This window comes from Saccostrea echinata, unplaced genomic scaffold (genome assembly GCF_033153115.1).
Source record: "Saccostrea echinata isolate AGI-Se365-2 ecotype Australia unplaced genomic scaffold, CSIRO_AGI_Sech_v1 ptg000025l, whole genome shotgun sequence".
NCBI lineage: Eukaryota > Metazoa > Mollusca > Bivalvia > Ostreida > Ostreidae > Saccostrea > Saccostrea echinata.
Genome location: NW_026889774.1, coordinates 8,689,067 through 8,709,433, shown reverse-complemented (window position 1 = coordinate 8,709,433; position 20,367 = coordinate 8,689,067). Strand labels below are relative to the sequence as shown.

Below are 20,367 nucleotides of genomic sequence, written 5' to 3'. Positions count from 1 at the left end.
CCAAAAATCAGCTTAATATCTGCAAGCGTTTAGGAAAAAAGTGCGGAAAACCAAGTGGGACAGACTGACAGACAGACAGAAGCACAGACAGACAGCTAGACAGACCGACAGACGGACGGACAGACTCAGAGGAAACCTATAGTCCCCTCCGGTTTCAAGTTTGCATTTTGTTCCGCTTCAATGATTTTTAAAGAAATTATGGCATTTTCAATTCTTAACGGGAACCAGATTACACTTGCCGGTAGGGGACTAGTATTGCTAATGCAATACTCTCAGAATGCTTGTTAGTCCCCTACCGGTGAAACCGGAGGGGACTATAGGTTTCCTCTGAGTCTGTCCGTCCGTCTGTCTGTCCGTCTGTCTGTCTGTCCCTCTGTCTGTCTGCCAGTCTGTCCCACTTGGTTTTCCGCACTTTTTTCCTAAACGCTTGCAGATATTGAGCTGATTTTTGATATGTGAGTGTATCTTGATAAGTTACAGATCAAGTTTGCATTTCTTTCCGCTTCATTGATTTTTGACGGAATTACGGCCTTTTCAATTTTTAGGGGTTTTCCGCAATTTTCTTCTAAACGCTTTCAAATATTGAGCTGATTTTTGGTATGTGACTTTACCTTGATTAGTTATAGATCAAGTTTGCATTTTGCCCCGCTTCATTGATTTTTGACGGGATTATGGCATTTTCAATTCTTAACGGAAACCAGATTACACTTGCCGGTAGGGGACTAGTATTGCTAATGCAATACTTTCAGAATGCTTGTTTATTGAGTGATACATATCGTGATGCGGAGACTAAAATACCGGTATTTAGTATGTAGTTACAAATTCCGGAAATAATTAATTTTTTAGTTCAAACTCTTGAATTACAATTACAGGAATTATAAAAAATGTTGCCAAACAGTAAAACAACGGCATCCTAGCATCCAAACATGCTTTATTAATATATAAATAAAAATGAAAAAAGGTGAAGTTATGTTTTAAAACTATATTTGTTAGAAAAATCATGGAAATTCATTTAAAATCATAGTGAAAATTATGTGTAAAATATCATGATATTATCGGGATAGGTAGACCAGTATATTTTTGTTTTTGTAATTTTATAGAGAAAAATAAGGGCCAGTGCTATAACGGAAACAAACCTTTCTTTGGTAAGCCTCAATACATGTATAAAAGATTTTCTTATGTAATACAGAACAAGAATGTTCCAAGGAACGCATGTGTCGCCTGCTTTGTAGCTTCATTAAAGGTGTAAATAAATCTAAGGGTGGTCAGCTTTTTATTTACTATGAGCATGATAGACTGATAGTTCAAGCATTTGCCTGCAACGAAAAAATGGCATCCATGGATAGTATGACTGCGATAGAATCTGACAATCAAAGAAAATATATTACCATAACCCTCAAATGAATAATTAAATCAAAATTAATAGAAATAACTATTTGTCATTTTATTAATACGTGTTTCCAACAATCCTCAAAAAGAGATTTCGGTCTGTTTTTACTACAATATTGTCAGTCTACACGATCCATTGTATCAGTATCTTTACTAAAATTCTCACACTCTCTACCATCGGCTCATATATTCACCTCTGTTAATGGCTCATTTAATGTCGGGACTACTTTCGATCCACGTGACTTTCAAAAGTCACATGATATTAAAGATGGTGACGCCGGTAAAATGGGAAGTTGTTTGTTTTATTTGTAGAAACACGAACTCAAGAAATAATAGTTTAGATAGCAAGAAAGCAAAACACGATAATTTTATATGTAAACTTTCACTTCTTCTTGATAACGATAATTCTATCAACAAACTTTGTGTAGTTCCAACAACTGTATGCAGAAACTGTTATTCAAAAATAATCAACACGCACGATTATTTACAAGATATTAGGAATTGTACATCAAGATCATGGGCGGATACAGGATTTGTTATTAGGGGGGCGTGGCTAACTTCGTTCAGGGGGGGGGGGGGTCTGGCCCCAGTGGGTCCAGGGCGAAGCCCTGTTGGGGGACCAGGGGGCAAAGCCCCCGGAAGCTCCTGAGTTTTCGTGAATTTTAAGAGTAAAACCAGACACAAAAATAGTGGTATTAATTAGTTATGTACACTACGATATTTCACTTTTGAAAAGAAAAAACACATACACACACACACACAAACAAACCAAAAAACAACGAACAAACAAGATCAGATTTTAAAAATAGCATTTTACCTAGATATACAAGAAGTCACAAAAATCAGAATGTTTTTCAAAGTACCGTGGTGTAATTTCGACCGATTATTTTTTTTATATATATAGATTTGTTCAAGTAAGTCACTGCCTATTACATGTATTAGTTCAACTTTTATTGGATCTATTTTCCTTCGGAATACCTTTTATTGCTCAGATTACATTGTATTTTATGTATTATTCGTCATGATATAAAACAAATGTGTTCGATTTACAAGATATGCGTGTTGGGTAACTTCGACCGCACACGGGGTATTTTCGATCGATGTGCAAATACAAACGAAATTATTCGCGTCACCTCTAATTTAAAAATATATATATTAATTTAAATTATTCTGTTATAAAACATAAAAGATTGTGAAAAAATGCTGACAAAAAAAGAAGTAATTTTCAAAATGTACCTAATTTGAAGACATGAAGTGCACCAGGTGCCCAGAGACTGATTTGCCGATTTGTCAAGGCACGCTACAAATGTATATATATGCACAGGCATCTAAACCGCATGTAAACAGAACAGATGATTTTTTCAGAACTTGTTTCTACGGAGCAATTTTGTACATAATACTTATCCTAATATTTTTTTTTATATGGACGATGGTCATGATTTTTTTCTGGTAACAAATTGCATTGCGTCTTTTTCATTGGTCGAATTGAGTTACCCGCTGACGCCGTATTCATGCATGGGTAACTTCGGCCGATTTCTGTTCAGCTGATTTGCATTTTATTTGTAAAAACTAAATACTATAAATTAAAAAGGTATGAATTTAAGTTGCAAAATTAAACATAGTTGATAAATTTCACGCCAGAAATATCCACTGTGTCTTTCTATATATACATGTATAAGATATTTTCAGAGGTGATAAACTGATAATTCCCCGCAATGGTTTAAAAATACTCGTCCGTAATTTTTCAGGCGATAAAGTTTCTTCTTGGATGTAATTTTCCAGTGAAGAAATAAATTTCGCCTATTATTATCGACATTGATTTGTATACACTGTAAAAACAGTGTTTAGATCCTAAACACAAAACTAAACACATAATTTGTTTCACTTTTTTTTTTACACGTTTAGCTCTAAACATGTCTCATTTCTAAACACGTAGACTTCATGTGTTTAGTAGCTAAACATGTTTACTCCCTAAACACTTTTAGCTAAACACATAATTTGTTTCACTTTTTTTTCACACGTTTAGCTCTAAACACGTCTCATTTCTAAACACATTTAACTTCAGGTGTTAAGTTGCTTAACATGTTTAGCTCTAAAACATTGGTTCCAGAACAATTGTGTACATGATAAACGATTACAAGAAAACTGGATGTATTTGATAAGTTTCCTAGAAATACAGCATATTAATGCACTGGTATTTACATATATAGATAAAAAAAAATTTAACTTCAAAGGTACCCATGTTAAAAGAAAGGGACAACTATCAATAACATCACTGAACATTTAAACATAGATTTATTATGAAGAATTTTAAATTAAATATACATGTATGCTTAAACATAATCATTTATTATAGTTAATTTCAATATTAATCAGTTCAGCAAGCAGTTTCTCCTCACATCAGTAACAAAAGGTTCATCAAATTTATTAACGTTCAGCAAGTCCTTCACTAGCAACACATACACAGTGTATGATTTGTATACATCGATGACTGTCAGGAGTTAGGAAGTAATCCATTTCCAATGTACAAGAATGGTATTCAAAACTACCGAACAGTAGACTTTTCAAATTCCATTTTCCTCTAGAATGTGAGAAATGCTGAATTGTAACAACAAATGCACTTGAACTTGGAGATGACACCAGTTACTCTGATACATGTGTTTTTGCTTTTAAGTTCGATCTGTACTATATCCTGTAAGAAAGAAATTTAAATTATAGTAAAAGTATGCTCCTCACTGAAATTTTACATTTGTTTGATAGACATTATTGTGCAACTTTTAGTGAAAATCAATTAACTATTATATAGTACTAATACTGATATAGATGTTTTTAATGAAATTCGATATAGATACTCCTCTCTAGCTTTCATGAATGCAAAATGACCGAAGGAAATCTTGATCTACATTCATGTGTAAGTGCATGTTTATATTTACGTTGCTCATTGTGGTCAATTCATGTAAAATAAAAACAGTAAACAGACCTTGTATCGTAGTAATAAGATGCCTTTCAAATGTCCTTCACAATCTCTTCATGGTTATCACTTTGGTTATCATTCACATCCTTTGATACATCTTCTTTTAGCTTACATTTGGATTTTCTTTGTTTCGATAACCGTTCTAATTAACGTTCAAATATATACGCGTCATTTCCGGGAAGATAACTCTGTATTTCAAAGAAAAGTGTTCAATTTCTAAACACTTATATCTAAACACGTATTATATCTAAACGCGCTTAGATATAACACATGTTAAGACGTAAGTGTTTAGTTTTTAAACATAATATTAAACATGTTTAGGTCTAAACACGTAATGGAAGTGTTTATTTTCTAAACACAGTGTTTACAGTGTATGAAAAATGCATTTTCTTTCAGCATAAAATACATGTAGATGTATGTACACTATAATGGGTTATAAACAAATTATTTTAAGGTATTTATGAACGGTCGAAAATAACCAGGTGGTCGAAGTTACACCATCCTAACCTATATCCTGACGTTAAATTCCATTTATATGGAAAGATTACGAGATGTGGGTAATGAAAAAAAGTCTTGTATCTATGTAAGTAAATTACTGCATAGTTACACCATTTGATAAATAAATACATGAATCAGTGGGCGGGTTTGTAACGTAGACCGTCTGATTTTAAATTCATTTACAAGTATTTACCTTCGACCAGCCTTTAAATATTGCAGTATTTTTCCTTGCATCATGATAGGAAATTGACAAGTGCAGTCTACCCTTCAAACAAAATCGGGAGACATTTTCCGGTTTGAATAATTATGAGATAATATTCATAGCCTAGGGAATGCGAGGTTTTCAGACTTCATTTTTAAGAAAACCGATACTTGGTCATTAACTAAAATTACCATTTTTTAATTGACCATTAGTTATAAAACCAAAGTATGGCATTATTAATATTAGTCATGTCATACTTTGAAAATTTTTTTGGGGGGGGGGGGGGCGTGCGCCCCCCCCCCTTAAATCCGCCAGTGAAGATATTAAGAAGAAGGTTCAGTGAGAGTGAAAAGATGCGCCTCCTCGCCTTTGACCCCCAAAACCCACAATCCTGTGGCGTGCAAAGATATTTCGGGTGTAAACTCGAAGAGTAGGAAGCAGTTAAAACTTGAACCTGTACCAGCTGGTCCAAAATTGGAGCCAGACTTACTGATAATCAATGACCATGAGTATGTAACTGGTTCTTAATTTATTTTATTTTATAAGCAAGGTGGTATTAGTCTGCGGATCCTGCAAGGAAGGAATGGTAGGAATAGTCAACTTTGAACAGTGTCATGTTGTAACAATAACAACAACAAATTAAGAAACATTCACACAAAGACAGTATAAACAGGTACACAATTAATTAGGCCTTATACAGTTTATTACAGTAACTGTTTATTACTGATTCAGTTATGTAATGAAGGAAATATGTGTACTCAATTTAATCCAAAGAGGTTTTTAAAACAAAAATTGTAATAAACACAGGTACAGCATGGCAAAGCAGACCAAGACATTAGACAACCCAGGAAGTAAGAAGACTCTAGAGAAATTATCAAATATTTTCGCAGAAATTTCATCACATGAGATGCTGTGTGAATTGAGGTCTCTTTCATCTACACTTACTTCCAGAACAGCAACTTTTGGGTCTGTCTTGTATAAATGCAGGGATGTTTCTAAGTTGGAAGCACTTGTTGATAATTTCACAGAGGAGATTGTGGATGAGATGATCAATAGGTGTGTATTTTCATGTTTGTTTCAATATACTACTCATTTTAAATATTTATTTTATTTAAATATTTATGTCAGTTCACATATGTTAAATTGTATTAATTAGAAACCACTACATGTATATGTCAAACTGATAAGACCAAAGTTAAAAATGTGCTCATTTTCCCTTCTTCAATTCACCATTTTTAGGCAGAGTAGGTAGGTATGTACTTTTGTTTTGTATGAATATTAGCATTAAAAATAATTATAGGAACTTTATTTTCCTGGTTTACTTTGCAGTTTATAACTGTTGCTTCCTATTTATACAATATAGATACAAATTCTATATTTTCTTTACTTCAGGCTTGGTAAGTACATGTACAGCCTTTAAATCAGTGTTACACATCATCTAAGTATCAGAAATGAAGCATCTATTCTTATCTTTTCTTCCCCTAGTAGAAAACCTCTGATCTGTTTCTTTCATTTTATATTCATGCCTGTAACGCACCCTCCTTAAATACTCTAGCTAGCTTTGTAACATAACTGCATGGTGTGCAATTTGTGCTCATATATATTTGTGTCACTAAGCAGTCAGTCCAAGCACTATGAAAATTGTGGATTCTAGCTAGAGCTACTCATCTATGATGTATCCAGTATCTAAGAAGAATATCATTATTCAAAACTTGAGTGAAAAAGACAATATCTTCAAACAAGACAATAAGATATAAAATAAATCATATACCAGTATTTAGAACTTCATATGAATGTGAATATTGTAATTATATTTAGTATTTCATATTATATGACTTAAATGTAAAATCCTTAACATTGATTCAGTAATTTTTTTCAGGGTAACATTATTAGTAAAGGCCATTTAGCTGTAGCAGTTCCTGCCAATAATGTGTTAAAGGAAACAATCATTCTAGCTTTAGCTGCGTCTTACAGCATTCTGATGAAAAACAAATATGACAACCTTTCAGCATTCCACATACATCAATTATTGCAATAAAAGGAGGCTTAGATGTTTGTTTGTTTGTTTGTATGTTGTTTAACGTCCCTCTTGAGAATGTTTCACTCATATGGAGACGCCACCACTTGCCGGTGGAGAGCTGCAAATTTTGTCCTATGCTCGGCACTTACGGCCATTGAGCAGTGAGGGATCTTTTTCGTGCCAGCACCTACTGCGACACGGGACCTCGGTTTATACGGTCTCATCCGAAGGACCGGTCTTCCACGTCCCACAGTGGGATTCGAACCCGCGACGTAAGGATCAACTCCTTACTTCGCGACTCTAGAGCAGACGCTCTAACCACTGCGCCACGCGGGCGACCGAGGCTTAGATGAGAGGGTTTGTTAAATAATAATTATTTTCAGTGTTCAACTTTATTTATTTTATATACACTTACTACCCATTCTAGTAAATTTAGAGGTTAAGTTCATTTGGTTTGTCAAAGAGTAATGTATTTTCATGGATGTTGAGATTTTATGTTTAAATTATTTAAATTGTATTTCATTACATGTACTAACCATGTTAACTGTTATATTGTCAACTTAAGGTGGGCATATTAATTCATCGAGAGACATTTAGGGTTCATGCTTAATTTCTACTTAATTGAAATACAGTTTAGTAGCAATGTAACACAGACAAAATCCATAACATCCCTGGGCTTTCATGACAATTACGTTGCTCCACCTACTGTAGATCACTTTTGACACAATTTTTTTAATCATTATTTGGTTTTGAAGTCAAGAAAAACTTAACCAAAAATTCCGTTGTCTTCAATGATATGTATATACATACATGTATGTTCATGATTTTCATGAGTACATTGTCTCGATCACATTACTACATTAATATAAAATCCTCACATATTAAAAGTGATTTAAAGTATATATTGAGTTGTTCATTATTACTATTAACACTGTCTCTGTTGTTGTTTCCTGATATTTCAGTTTTCTTGAATTGTTTATCTTCCGCCATTGAAAATGAAGAAAAAATATGTAAGTTAATACGCTGTATTTCTATTGACTCATATGCAAATAAAAGTTAATTGTTTTGAGAATGTGCTTTTCATGAGAGAATTAAAATTATAACTTTTACTTTGGTGCTTTTTAGCTCAACTGATCTGAAAGTATAAAGCAGATAATTTTATATATTTAAATTTGACTCCACGAGATCAGCTATTTAGCATGTAATTGAGTTAGTTATCACATACTAGTACATGTATTATAAAGTATATATGATTTTTTTTTAAACCTACAGGCCCAAACCAGACTGAACCATTTAGGGTTGTTACTTTCATGGTCTGTCCGAGTTTCATTACAAGAGGACATTCACAAAAAAGGCAGAGAAGAATATTGTGGACACCATAAAGTTAAATCCTTTGATGAAAATTACAGGCAAGTTTATCAGTTTTGTGCATTCAATGTTATACCTTAAGTTGACCAATGGCATGTTTATGACTATCTGTTTAGTGTTCAATGCAAACCTCATTATTTGAGGCCTAAAATTATATTGTCTGGTACAACTGGAAATATGTAATCAGAATATTCAGAAGCAAGTTTGTTGCAGGGAACAGCTGGGTAGCTTATAGATATTTGAATTTAATTTAAGGAGACAATGTTGATGTGTATGTGAAGACCAGTTCATTAAACAGGGAGAGAAGGAACAAAGATTGACATTTGTTTCCCAGCAACATCATCTTCAGTAGGATTGCTACTATGGACATGTCCAACACTGCTCCAGGTACAAATGTTCAGCAGCTTAAAAGCGAACATTTATTAATGACTAATATGGAGTATGGAGAAAGCCAAGTTCTTGGATGCATATAGTGTTCTCCTAGCAAGTATTCTGTGTAAAATTCCTGCTTTTGAAAACCTCAAGAAGCAAGTACCATGTCATATTCCCCATGAATACAGCCAATAGATGGCCACCAGATTTGAAGTTTTCCCTCTACCAATTATGTTCTTCAATGAATCCAAACATGAGGAGTGTATGGGAATCATGGATAGCTATGAGAATCAGCTAACCAGGCTGTTTAAAAATGCATTTGGTAAATCTTTTGTTTTCATTACCTTTTTAATAATAAAGTATAGTGCTGATTACTAATTTCAAAATATATATATTATATGTACATGTATTAATATAACTTTGTACTTTCAGCAGACTTTAATTAAATGTAATGCATTACATTAGATTGATGAAATTTCAAATTTGCTTCAGGAAACATAGACGCGCTAAGAAGGTATGGGGTACCTTTAGGTGGTGATCAGCTGACTCAAGTACGACTTCAGGAGACCAAAAATATAAGATCATTAGCTGTCACTCCAGAGAGGCGATATGCCGATTTACATCCAATCGTATGTGAGATGTGGCATTCAAAGCAAGATTTTCTAGAGGTGAATTAAAAATTTCTTTTCTGTGTATAGATCATAATATATTTGAAGTTCATAAATTGTAGCTCAACTGATATTTTCTTATCACCTGTTTCAGTCAGTATGTCCCCCTCTTTAGCTGCCCCTTTATTACAAATTTACCCATTATATAAATTTTAACTTTCTCTTCAGATGTGAGAACAACTGTATTTTCAACCAAACTTAGTACAGAACACTGGTTTAAGGGGATTTAAAATTGTTCAAATGTAGAGCCTAGGTGTATCCCAAAAGACATTGATTATGTTTGTATTGTTTTAACATAGTGCAATATATGCCCTTGGAAGGTTCTGTATCTTTTTATAATCTTCTCAATATCAAAGAAAAATAATTAAACTTTAATGAATAAAAAATACAGTTTTTCATACATAATATTTCAATTTATAGGAGACATCTGTATTAGAGGGAATGTAATCATTAGAAGTTTGGAAACATTTAAAAAGATGTATTAAGAGATTAGGCCTACTTTTTGGTTTTTGGGAATCTCCAAAATTCTTAATATGGTCAATCTTTAACATGAATTAAAATGATTGATTGCATATTTGTCTTTAATCTTTGAAAATTTCAAGATGGGAGGGGGCACATGCCTACAACCAGTGTAATTGACCCGTAACTTCATTTGTTGGCTGTCTCTCTTAAGCGCTATCTCTTGTACCCTCTCTGTGTCCTGTGTCCACCACTAAATATAGTTTATTATAAGAGGGTAGGAAAAATACATATGAACTGTATGAACATATGTATTTTTCCTACCCTCTTAACTATATTTAGTGGTGGACACAGATAGGGTACAAGGGATAGCACTTAAGAGACTGAAATTACCATATAAATTTAGTGGATTTAGCATATTTTTTCAGAAATGTTACAAAAAGTTTTTTGGAGAAAAACATTCCTCAAGCCAGGGAACCCTTGCCCACTTCAAGACCATTCTTCACAGAACAGATGTGAATGGAAAAGTAAAAGGAAGGTTTAAGCCACACTTTGAACTCTTGATGCTTGTTGGAGAATGGATGGTCCAAGAACAGTTTCTTGAATTTCTCAACATGGAGTCTTTTGATAGCCAACCAACACATCATATGACAAAGGACCTTGATGACCCAGAGAATCAGAGAGACAACTTAATGAAACTAATTCAAGAGTTCATGAAACACTTTGGTTATGGTCAAGTAGACTGTCCAAAAAAGGATGAAGCAGACAAAATTTGCATCATTACACCTGAAGGACAAAATATACAAATACAGTTGGTTCCTACAAACAAGCAAAGTGATGAGTTGTATAATTATTCAGTTCAGCTTTGCCAATGGTACTTGCACCTGAATGAATTAAATGATACTGCAAAAGAAGGAGACTTGAATAGGACAATCTTGAACTGTCAGTACTCACTACCATTCTTCTTCTCTCACTCTAAACTTAGTAAATACTTAGTTGAAAATATTGACTATGTATTGAAGTGCAAGTACCTCTTGAGCCCTTTACAAAGAATGTGTGTTCTTGAGGGATCTTACGTAAACATTAATGGTGGTCAAGGGCAAAATGTTGAGAGTGATCTGACTCAGGAACACTCAGTCTGCAATCAGAAAATGCTGATTAAATCTTTAGGAGCAAACAAGAGTGAAAATGCCATTAAAAGAGTTACAGGTGCTGCAGAAACTATTTCAAATATCTGTGAAAAGTTTGATGAGGGTGTTTATATCAAACCTAAATCTGGGAGTCACAGCAAACCTCTCAATGAAGCTGACCAAAAACTAGTGTCACGAACATTACGAAGGCTTAGACCTTTTCGTTTTACACCAGGGAGGAAGTGTCCAGGCTTCAGTAACATTGACATTGTTCCTGTAACATTTGATAAACTACCAGGCATGCATGCTAGACTAAATCAAATTATCTCCCGTCTCACAAAGGTCTTCATGTAAATGTTGATGAAAATGATAATGATTCAGAAGTGGAGTAGATTTTGTGAATGAGTTATGACAATATTTAATTTCAGCAAAGAACTGCGAACGATAGTATTGTTCTCCCGCCTACCTCCAAGTCAATTTTCGAAAGTTAACACATGTGAATGGGTAGATTTTTCATATTTATATAAATATTTATATGAATTTTCATAAAACATTACTTCTTTGGGAAAACAAAGAGAGATAACTCTATAATTTGGGTAAAACTTGTGTTTTTCACTAAAGAAATCAATGGAAAACGGAAAATATTTTTAAAACACCCCCCCCCCCCGTGAAACAAAAATTCCTTTTTACAGGTAATATGGACTGTCATTTCACAAATTCATACCAAAGCTTTTTGTGTTTCACAGGGGGGGGGGGGGACATAAGTTTACAGACAAAAAACTACAAAAATGCTTATTTTTTCACCAATTTCAAAGGGTTTTACAACTAAAACATTGTATTTCATTAATAATATATGCTTAATTTTATATGCGTAAAACATAAGAAAAGATTTAAAGAACATTTATTCATATCCAAGAATATTTTAAAATGTGTTGATGCTTTAAAGCCCGATTTCAATGGAAAATATCGTCTACCCCCCTTATTTTAAGACCTGGAGTTAGGGGTAATTAACTATTTAACACTGGCATTAAAATTATCAGTCAATTACCATTGAACTGTTCTTTGCATCCAACAAAGATTTTACGGTCAAATTGCCATAAGTATTGAATTAAATGGATGTAAAATGTAGGCGGGAATCGAGAGTTAGCGTGTATAGTTCTTTAACAATCTCAAGTTGTATACATGTATTTAAAAATCACTTTAGGAATCTGGTATGACAATATTTGATATTAAACAATCTTCACAATTAAATTTTTTCTTGCAAATACAACAGCATTTACAATCAACAATATTTGAATTCTTTTGAAACCCAAAAACTGAAAGAATGCAGTTTCTTAAACAAGACTAGATAAAATCCCGCGCAAGTGCGGGGAATTGAATCTATACTACTACCGACAGAAAATATATTGTAGTTTCTAATGACAGGCTTCAGTCTTATAGCAGGAAGAAATACTTTGTTCAAAATCTCGCATGAAGTAGATGTACGTCTTCAACCCCCACCCCAACCCCTTTGTAAAAACTTGAAAATTAACATTTTTCATTAATTGACGTTTATTGTGAAACCTGTTATACTATGTTATAGATATTGTACTTCAGATGCTCTTATTGCATTTCCGTCAAGGATAAAACCAGTGAATATTCATATTTTACTGATAAATTGATTTGGGGGAGGGGGGGGGGGATTCATAGGTACTTGGGTCTTGGTTTATTAATATGTTTGTACCTTACTGATATGTAAATAATGTACTTTACTTTTTTACATATCAATAAGATACATACATATTTATAAACCAATACTCAAGTACCTTTGGAAAATTAGCTTTTAATGCCCTATGAATAGGCCAAGTATTTGATACAAAAGACTGTTTTCAGAAAAAAAAAGAAATGTATTGATTAAAGTACAAAATTTTACATCTGTAATTGTTTTTGAACACAACCTTATTCATTAATTTTCTCTTTACATGTAAGCAAGTTTATTACGAAGTACAAATTGTACTTCGGGTTCGTTGCCACGATGCTCTCAGTAAGGAATATATACAAATTTTACCGATAAATTTATTAGGAAAACCTACTACACACATATATATATATATATATTTATAATAGTCTTTCGATATGTAATATATTCACAACTTATAGTTTTATCAATGATTTACCATTATTTCAATGACCAATCACACAATTTTTTTTTTTATGTTGTGCAGCTATAAGCGCCTCGTTTTTTTTAAACATCGGGCTCGATGCTATATGATGTTCTAGAAGCTTCCGTCTATATTAAGATCGGTGAATGACGAAAACAATTTTTACATTTCCCTTTTTAATCGGTTTTCACAACTTATTTCTTTTATATCATTTAAAACAAGTTTTGATTGAATAATTCAGTCATGACGTTTTATGAAATAAATAAACGATTGCTTGTTGTCACTTTCATTAAAAATTGCCAGTAACTTAGATCCGCCAACCGGGAACGCCACCGTACTCACGTTTTTGCTATTTCATGGCTGTTTATAGAAAATAAAAGTAGACTTTTAATGTACGATACTTACTATGCGAGTGAAATCTAAATATAGTTTACGAACATCATCTTGTATCTAGTGTATTGTTAGAGGAGTAAGTAAGAATTCTGGTGCACCCGTTTCGGAGTTTATTTGCAAAATTTATTAATTTATAAGTATAGAAGTGTCATTTTTACAATATTGAATTATGTCCTCACTTATACCAGGGAGGTTTCTTGCAGTGTTTCTTGCAGAGTAATAAAGTGATGCCACAGACGGTTGACCTTTGCGTCCTGCTCGACCAAGTTTTTGAAAATACTGTGAAATGTTCCTTGGGGGACATGAATGCACAACGTGTAACATTTTCTGGATCGAACCCCATTCCCAATATGGAAGTAGTTAGAACAAGTCTTATCTGTGAATGTTCTTTCTTAAGTTCTTGCATGGTTCTGTCTACATACTGATCCTGAGCAAAACAAATGGCACTGTAAATAGCATCATCAATGTTGCCAGGTTTGAATAAATTGTTTAAATACATAACGGCCCTACTCATATAATAAACAGGGACATAGATTAAAGTAACTGGGAAATTCTCCCTTTTTATGAAAAATTTGTCGAAGAGAGAGTTGACAATGTTTTCATACTCCTCTTCAACATCAGAGGCATGTTCCTTCTCAAATTTCTCCAGAAAAATGTTTGGCTTATCTGGACTACATTCTATTATTTTGAAATTATTAAGTCCTAGCATTTTTGGTAAATCTTGTTTCTGTGTAGTTGTAAGAGTTCCACTCAATGCCAAGAAAGTAACATCAGGGAAAAAGAACTTTAAAGTTGGTAATGCCTTGAAGGCTAATCTGAACTCTTCTCCCCTGAATAAAAGGAGTCATTAAAACACACTAGAAAAAAACTATAAATGGAAAATTAATGTTAAATATTATGAGAAGCCCATGAACCAAAAGTTCAGTGGTTTAAGAGAAGAGAGCAGGAAATGTAATATGTTTAGAAACCACTTTTGACAGAACAGACAGGCTGACATGTTTTATCAGATTTTTTCTGTGACCCCTTGGCATGATAGTTTTCACTTTTACATCCCCCTTTTTTATCCCCCGCCATGAATATGGCCGGAGCATATAGTGTTTGTTATGTCCGTCTTCCGTCGCGCTTTGCGTTTAGCTCAGTTCAAAGCTAAGTTTCAAAGATACTGATGTATGCTATTCAACTGCATCAGTATTTTTTGAACTTGACCTTTCTTTTGACATTGTCCTCACTTTTCTTAAATTAGTGTTTAGCCCAGTTTTAAAGAAACCATTCATAATATTTTTATCAAACCTCATAATTATGTTAATACATACTGAATAGCTTTTCGAAAAGACGTTCCGTCCAAAATTTTTAGTCTTTATGAATCTCAATGAGATTAAACAGATCTATACAGCTCATTAAAGCTACAAAAACATACTGCAGCTTATTTATTCAGGAGGTTTTGCTTGAATCAATCAATAATTAGAAATAACAGATTTAAAAATCAATGGTCTAAGATCTGAAATATTAAAGACAGACTACTTAATTACTACCCACCAAATGGCCGTCAGACCAGAAATTTTAATAAAAAATGAAAATTAAAAAATACATGTGTTGTATTATAAAATTTCAAAAGTGAAAAGGGCTACTTCTCCTTTATTCATCATAGCTGATTAAAAAATAATGCAGTTTAAGTACTACTTTACTATAGAACAAGTTATACCATTAGGAGGTTTTCGAATTCTTTAAAAATGTTTAAACTTTAATTGTAATTTGCAAATGGACAACTGATATACTGTTGAAGTATTATGGACCAGTGAATTTCTCTGGCCTAGTAGTCCTTGCACCAGTGAATGTTTAAGAAAAAAATTAAACCACTTGAATTAATTTCAAATAATTACCATTTTTCTATGATGTGACACTCGTCTATAATAACAGATACAATGTGCTGGCTAATTTCACTATTTAACAGCTCTCTTCCTTTGTTGGTGTTAAATAATGCTTCAGGGTGACAAAATACGATGTGAAACTTTCCATGCTTTACATCTTCGACGTTTTCATCAGACTTGCACATGTATTCAGTCTCTTTATCATCTTCCAAACCATGAACAACATTTGCAACAATATTAAGTCTACATGAAGTAATCCCATGCTCCCTTAGCACAGATAATTGATCTTTCTGAATAATGTTTAATGGTAAAATAACCAACACTACCGGATTTTCTCTAGTCTGTTCGAAGATGAATGGTAAAAGGTGAAAAATAACACTTTTTCCATACCCAACGGGAAGGCTAACAACAAGATCACATTTTCCCTCAACCACATGAGCCAATGCTTCCCTCTGTTTATCTTTTAAAACCAAGTTCTTGTCGTATTTCTTAACTGCCTCGTCGATCACGTCCATGTTTATTTACATACGCGTATTAATATCTCTACGTTATTCTCCCAAAAAAATAGTGCGCTTGAATTAATTCATTATCTTTAATTATCTGCTTTAATGTATGTCTCTTTTAGTAGCTGTTTATTTATTTTAAGTAGAAGTATTATTTTAATTTGAAAATATCCTTAAAATACCACTTTTAAATTTCCGTCAAAAATCTTGACGTGAGCCCATTGCAGAGGTGTCTGAGAGAGAAACGAACGACAACTCTGCAAGGGAGATTGAAATTCTCAGTCTACACGATCAATTCTGGAATATCGATCCCGATGTATTTTCATAGTATTTAGAAATATAAGTTTACCTGGTAAATGAATATCATACGGTTTCAGTTCACTATCATGAGCCCATAAGCATGTATAAATGCTAATTATCAAAACCCTGCCTCTCAAAATTCAAAAGTCATCAGTTTAATTAAACCGCCAGAGATGCATGTATTCTTTGCAAAGTAGGTCAAAGGTTAAGGTCAAGTGGATTGTAATTCTGGTATTTTTCATGTAGTCTTATTACGAACAGTGCACATGCTTAATAACACAGACTAACTTCATAAATGTAAAAAAAAAAAAAAATATGGTGTATATTGGCATTATGAGCTATTTTGAAAAGTAGGCCAAAGGTCACTAGGTCGGTAACCATATTAATTTACAAAAGCCCTAGGTCCGAGCAATATATGTTTAAAATACTAAATCCATACGTCTTACAGTTCTTAAGATTAAGGTTGTGACAGACGGACGGAGAGACAGACAGATAAACGCCGGGTAAAGTGAACCCTTAGTGCTCTGAAGGCGATTTATATATATATATATATATATATATATATATATATATATATATATATATATATATATATATAACGACATGGAAATTTATGCTAATCATTAACAGAATTTATGGTAAATATTTCGTTATAGTTACTGTGAAACTCACCAAAATGATAAATAATTCTGGCATTCAGAACATTTTTCAAAAGGTGCAAGGACATACCATTTCAAATTTAGAAGTAGAAATATTCCTTCTCAACATATTAATCCCATTATTGGAAAAGCGTTATGTCTAGTTGATGTTTATGTAGAGGACAGAGTTGCCAAATCCATCAACTGTTGCAAAGTTAAGTAGTGAGCTTGGTATTATTAGTCGTGCTCATATTTGTTCGGAAATAAATGACTTAAATCATTGAACAATTCACAAGGATGCAACAACAATGAAAGGAAAACATTATTATGGAGTGGAAGTTTCCACAAATGGAAAAAAAATTACAGCTGGGTTGAGGAAGATTGTAGATGGAAAACCAGAAACACATGTTAATTGTTTGAAAGAAATTTTTAATGATTGACGTACTGAGTCAGAAGACCCCAATTTTAATATTATGAAAAATGTGGGTAATCTTATGACGTATAGAAGAGCTACAGAGTTCAATATTTTGGAGATTGAAAAAAGTGCCATTCAAATCATGATTGTTCTATAAATTCTTTTAAATGTTCTGTGCATCCTCTTTTGCAATTTTCGGATGTTTGCTTGAAAGAAATATCTAAACTAGAAAAGGTCGTAAAATAAAATTTGATACAAAGATGGATGTGCTGACCCCTTACTTGATGCAACATATTTGAAAGTTGAATATTTCAAGGGCACCAATCATGACGTTTAGGGGAAACAGATTCAATACTGTTTTACAATTCAGCAGGAACATTTTATCTTCCTGAACTTATTTTAACGTACCTAAAAGAATCAAAGAGTTCTTTTAATTATATTCATACTTACATTTGTACAGCTCTTGCAGATAACAGTATTTTGTGTATTTTACGTGCACTAGGAATTCTTAATGTAATTTTTACACAGCCTTATTGGACTTATGCAGAAGTTTTTACTTCTGCAGTTGAAATTGGAAGTGTATAAAGAAGAGTTGTTTTCTTGAAACCTGTATTGAAAATCCTCAATTGCTTTTACACAACAAAATCCGCTTGTTCTGTGGTCCAACTCTAGATCATCATGATGAAGTGTCATCAAATCTTTTTAAATATAAATGTAGAAAGACTTTTGTCAAGATTCAAACATTGCAAAAGCTCCCACTTACAATATTAATACAATGGAGAGCATCATCGTGTTTAAAAAATAATAAAACATCTGATCGAATGGTTGAAATCAAAATCTGAATCGGGACAATGTGAAATAATTACAAAAGCCAGAAAAAAGACATACAAAAGTTTTGAAAGCATGAAAGAGCGAAAGCAAAATTTATTCAAAAAACACTTAGAACAAATAAGAGAGAGGCAAAAAACTGTACTGTTGAAAAATCAAAAGAAAGAAAAACAGCTTAATTCTGCAGTGGAAAAAATAAATTCACATGGCGTATGGAGTGATAGGAATCATGTTCAGAATGAATTAGAAAGACTTCCCTCAAAAAAGAGAAAAAATGTCAGCCTTGAAAGAACAAATTAATTTATTAAAGACTGTAACATTCATTGTGCCTCATGTAGACAAACATTTAAAAAAAAAAACAGAAAAACGCATGATATAGAATTGAAAAAAAAACTATAACAAGAAGTTCTGATGCTGTGAAGGATACACCATTAAAACCTCTAGAAATAATAGGAAAATATTTTAAACACCTTTGGACCGACCAAGGTCAGGACACCCTGTGGGAAGGAAAGATTGTTTCCTAGAAGGATGGAATATTTAAGGTACTTAGAAATTATATTATAATTTCGTCCTTTTAATCTAATACTGTTATATAACAATATTGTAAAAAATGGTGTTGATTGTATATGGGATCTTAAAATCTATATGTTACTGAATCTCTTTTTTTTTTCCTTTCCTAAAGAAAAGGTGCTTTGTGGTTACTTAATAGAACGATATTATATACATATTGCATATAGTTGAGTGTAACATTGAAAATTTTCACCCCACGAAAACCCTTGTCAACCGAGGCGCAGCCGAGGTTGACAATGGTTTTCGAGGGACACTCAACTACATGCAATATTTATTATATTATACTGAATGTTTTATACAAAAACATATAATAGTGAACCTTGTGCGCACAAATTCTGCGCAGTCACTATTCTTTGGAATATCACCCGTCGTCAAGCAATGTTGACTGTTGCTACGCTGGAGGGCATGGCTTCATCATTCAGTGGGTAATAGTGTTTTTTAACAAATGTTTCTCGACGAATCAGATTCAACTAATTTACATGAAAGTATAATATATTACAATTAACTTTTTTACCTCATCATTTCCAGATGATGCTTACAATGTAATTGTGCGTAACTGGTCAAAGTTGGTCTGGAGTGTATGTCTTCATAATTTTCAACCTGCATTTTTGGTGTAACCCCCCCCCCCCCTAAGTTTTAGAAACGGAGTGGGGGGATTATATATAGGATTCATTATATCAATCTGTCTGACTGTTCATGCAATAGTGTCCAGACCATATAACTTCCTAATGTAGAACAATGGAAGCTTAGACTTGACAAATATATATTGTTTTTTTCTGATAGTACATGTATATCATGGCCCAACTAAAGGTCAAATGTACTATGTTAACGTCATAAATAAAATACTTTCTGGGCTATATCTTTGTAAAGAACAAACATAAGAGGGCAATAAAAGATGGCTTTTGATCTGAAGGTGTGCCATAACTATGAATCAAGAACATCTACAAAAGGTCAAATCAGTGACATAAAGCAGAAAAATCTTAAAATTCATATTCCTTAAAATCAAACCTGAAGCATTATACAAAAAAGTATTTGCTCTCAATGTGCATCAGTGTCTTGTATTTTTGTAATTTTCCTCAAAGTACTTCTAAGGAAGGTGAGCGTATGGTTCTTTGGCATTTTATGTTAGAAACATTTTATTTTTGCACTAAATCACTGTGTTCTCTATGTGGACACCATGTTTACATTACTCCTTCTGTATGCTTATGTAATGAAAACAATGTGTATTCATTCATTATATTAAGTTTCAATTTTTAGTTTTGCAATTATAGCAAGATAAACACTTTTATGCTGCAAATATATTTTATTAGTATACCTCTAGCACAAATTTTGAATGGTCTGGGGAGCCTTTCATAGTCTGCCTTACTTTGCTTTTATATAATTTTAGGTATATGCCATTCATGTAATATCGAACTTTCCATTTCTTACAGGTAAAATACTGGGAAAGAGGCCAGAAGATATAGATGAGGAGGAAACTTGAACTTACAGAACAAGAAATCTTGTGCGACATAAAAGAGGGACACCTAAATTTCACAGACACAGAAACTTCCAAACATTCATCAGTGCTAGATCATTGCTACTCTTTACAAAATAATTAGTAATTCTTCTATTTAGTATGTCAGAAAACGAGC

The 20,367-nt window shown here is 33.0% G+C and overlaps 2 protein-coding genes and 1 pseudogene across 2 annotated transcripts; 2 read left to right on the top strand and 1 right to left on the bottom strand.

Moving 5' to 3' along the window:
• The first annotated feature begins 1,645 nt into the window (after positions 1-1,645).
• Positions 1,646-8,803, top strand: LOC133192338 (uncharacterized; annotated as a pseudogene).
• On the top strand, positions 8,705-11,491 carry LOC133192577 (uncharacterized). Its single transcript, XM_061328568.1, has 3 exons — positions 8,705-9,145; positions 9,316-9,491; positions 10,379-11,491. Exons 1-3 carry the CDS (start codon positions 9,019-9,021, stop codon positions 11,432-11,434), a joined length of 1,359 nt encoding a protein of 452 aa, XP_061184552.1. The 5' UTR covers positions 8,705-9,018; the 3' UTR covers positions 11,435-11,491.
• Positions 11,492-13,761: 2,270 nt separating this feature from the next.
• On the bottom strand, positions 13,762-16,135 carry LOC133192576 (ATP-dependent DNA helicase Q1-like). Its single transcript, XM_061328567.1, has 2 exons — positions 15,495-16,135; positions 13,762-14,444 (listed from the first exon to the last, which is right to left on the bottom strand). The coding sequence occupies exons 1-2, from the start codon at positions 15,995-15,997 to the stop codon at positions 13,790-13,792; spliced, it is 1,158 nt and encodes a 385-aa protein (XP_061184551.1). The 5' UTR covers positions 15,998-16,135; the 3' UTR covers positions 13,762-13,789.
• Between the last annotated feature and the right edge of the window lie 4,232 nt (positions 16,136-20,367).

Excerpts from the sequence above, each read along its gene's own strand:
- LOC133192577 (XM_061328568.1), top strand. The coding sequence starts at position 9,019 with ATGGCCACCAGATTTGAAGTTTTCCCTCTACCAATTATGTTCTTCAAT. Across the intron at positions 9,146-9,315 it reads GCTGTTTAAAAATGCATTTG|GAAACATAGACGCGCTAAGA; the intron begins GTAAATCTTTTG and ends AATTTGCTTCAG. Across the intron at positions 9,492-10,378 it reads CAAAGCAAGATTTTCTAGAG|AAATGTTACAAAAAGTTTTT; the intron begins GTGAATTAAAAA and ends ATATTTTTTCAG.
- LOC133192576 (XM_061328567.1), bottom strand. The coding sequence starts at position 15,997 with ATGGACGTGATCGACGAGGCAGTTAAGAAATACGACAAGAACTTGGTT. Across the intron at positions 14,445-15,494 it reads TGTCACATCATAGAAAAATG|GGGAGAAGAGTTCAGATTAG; the intron begins GTAATTATTTGA and ends CCTTTTATTCAG.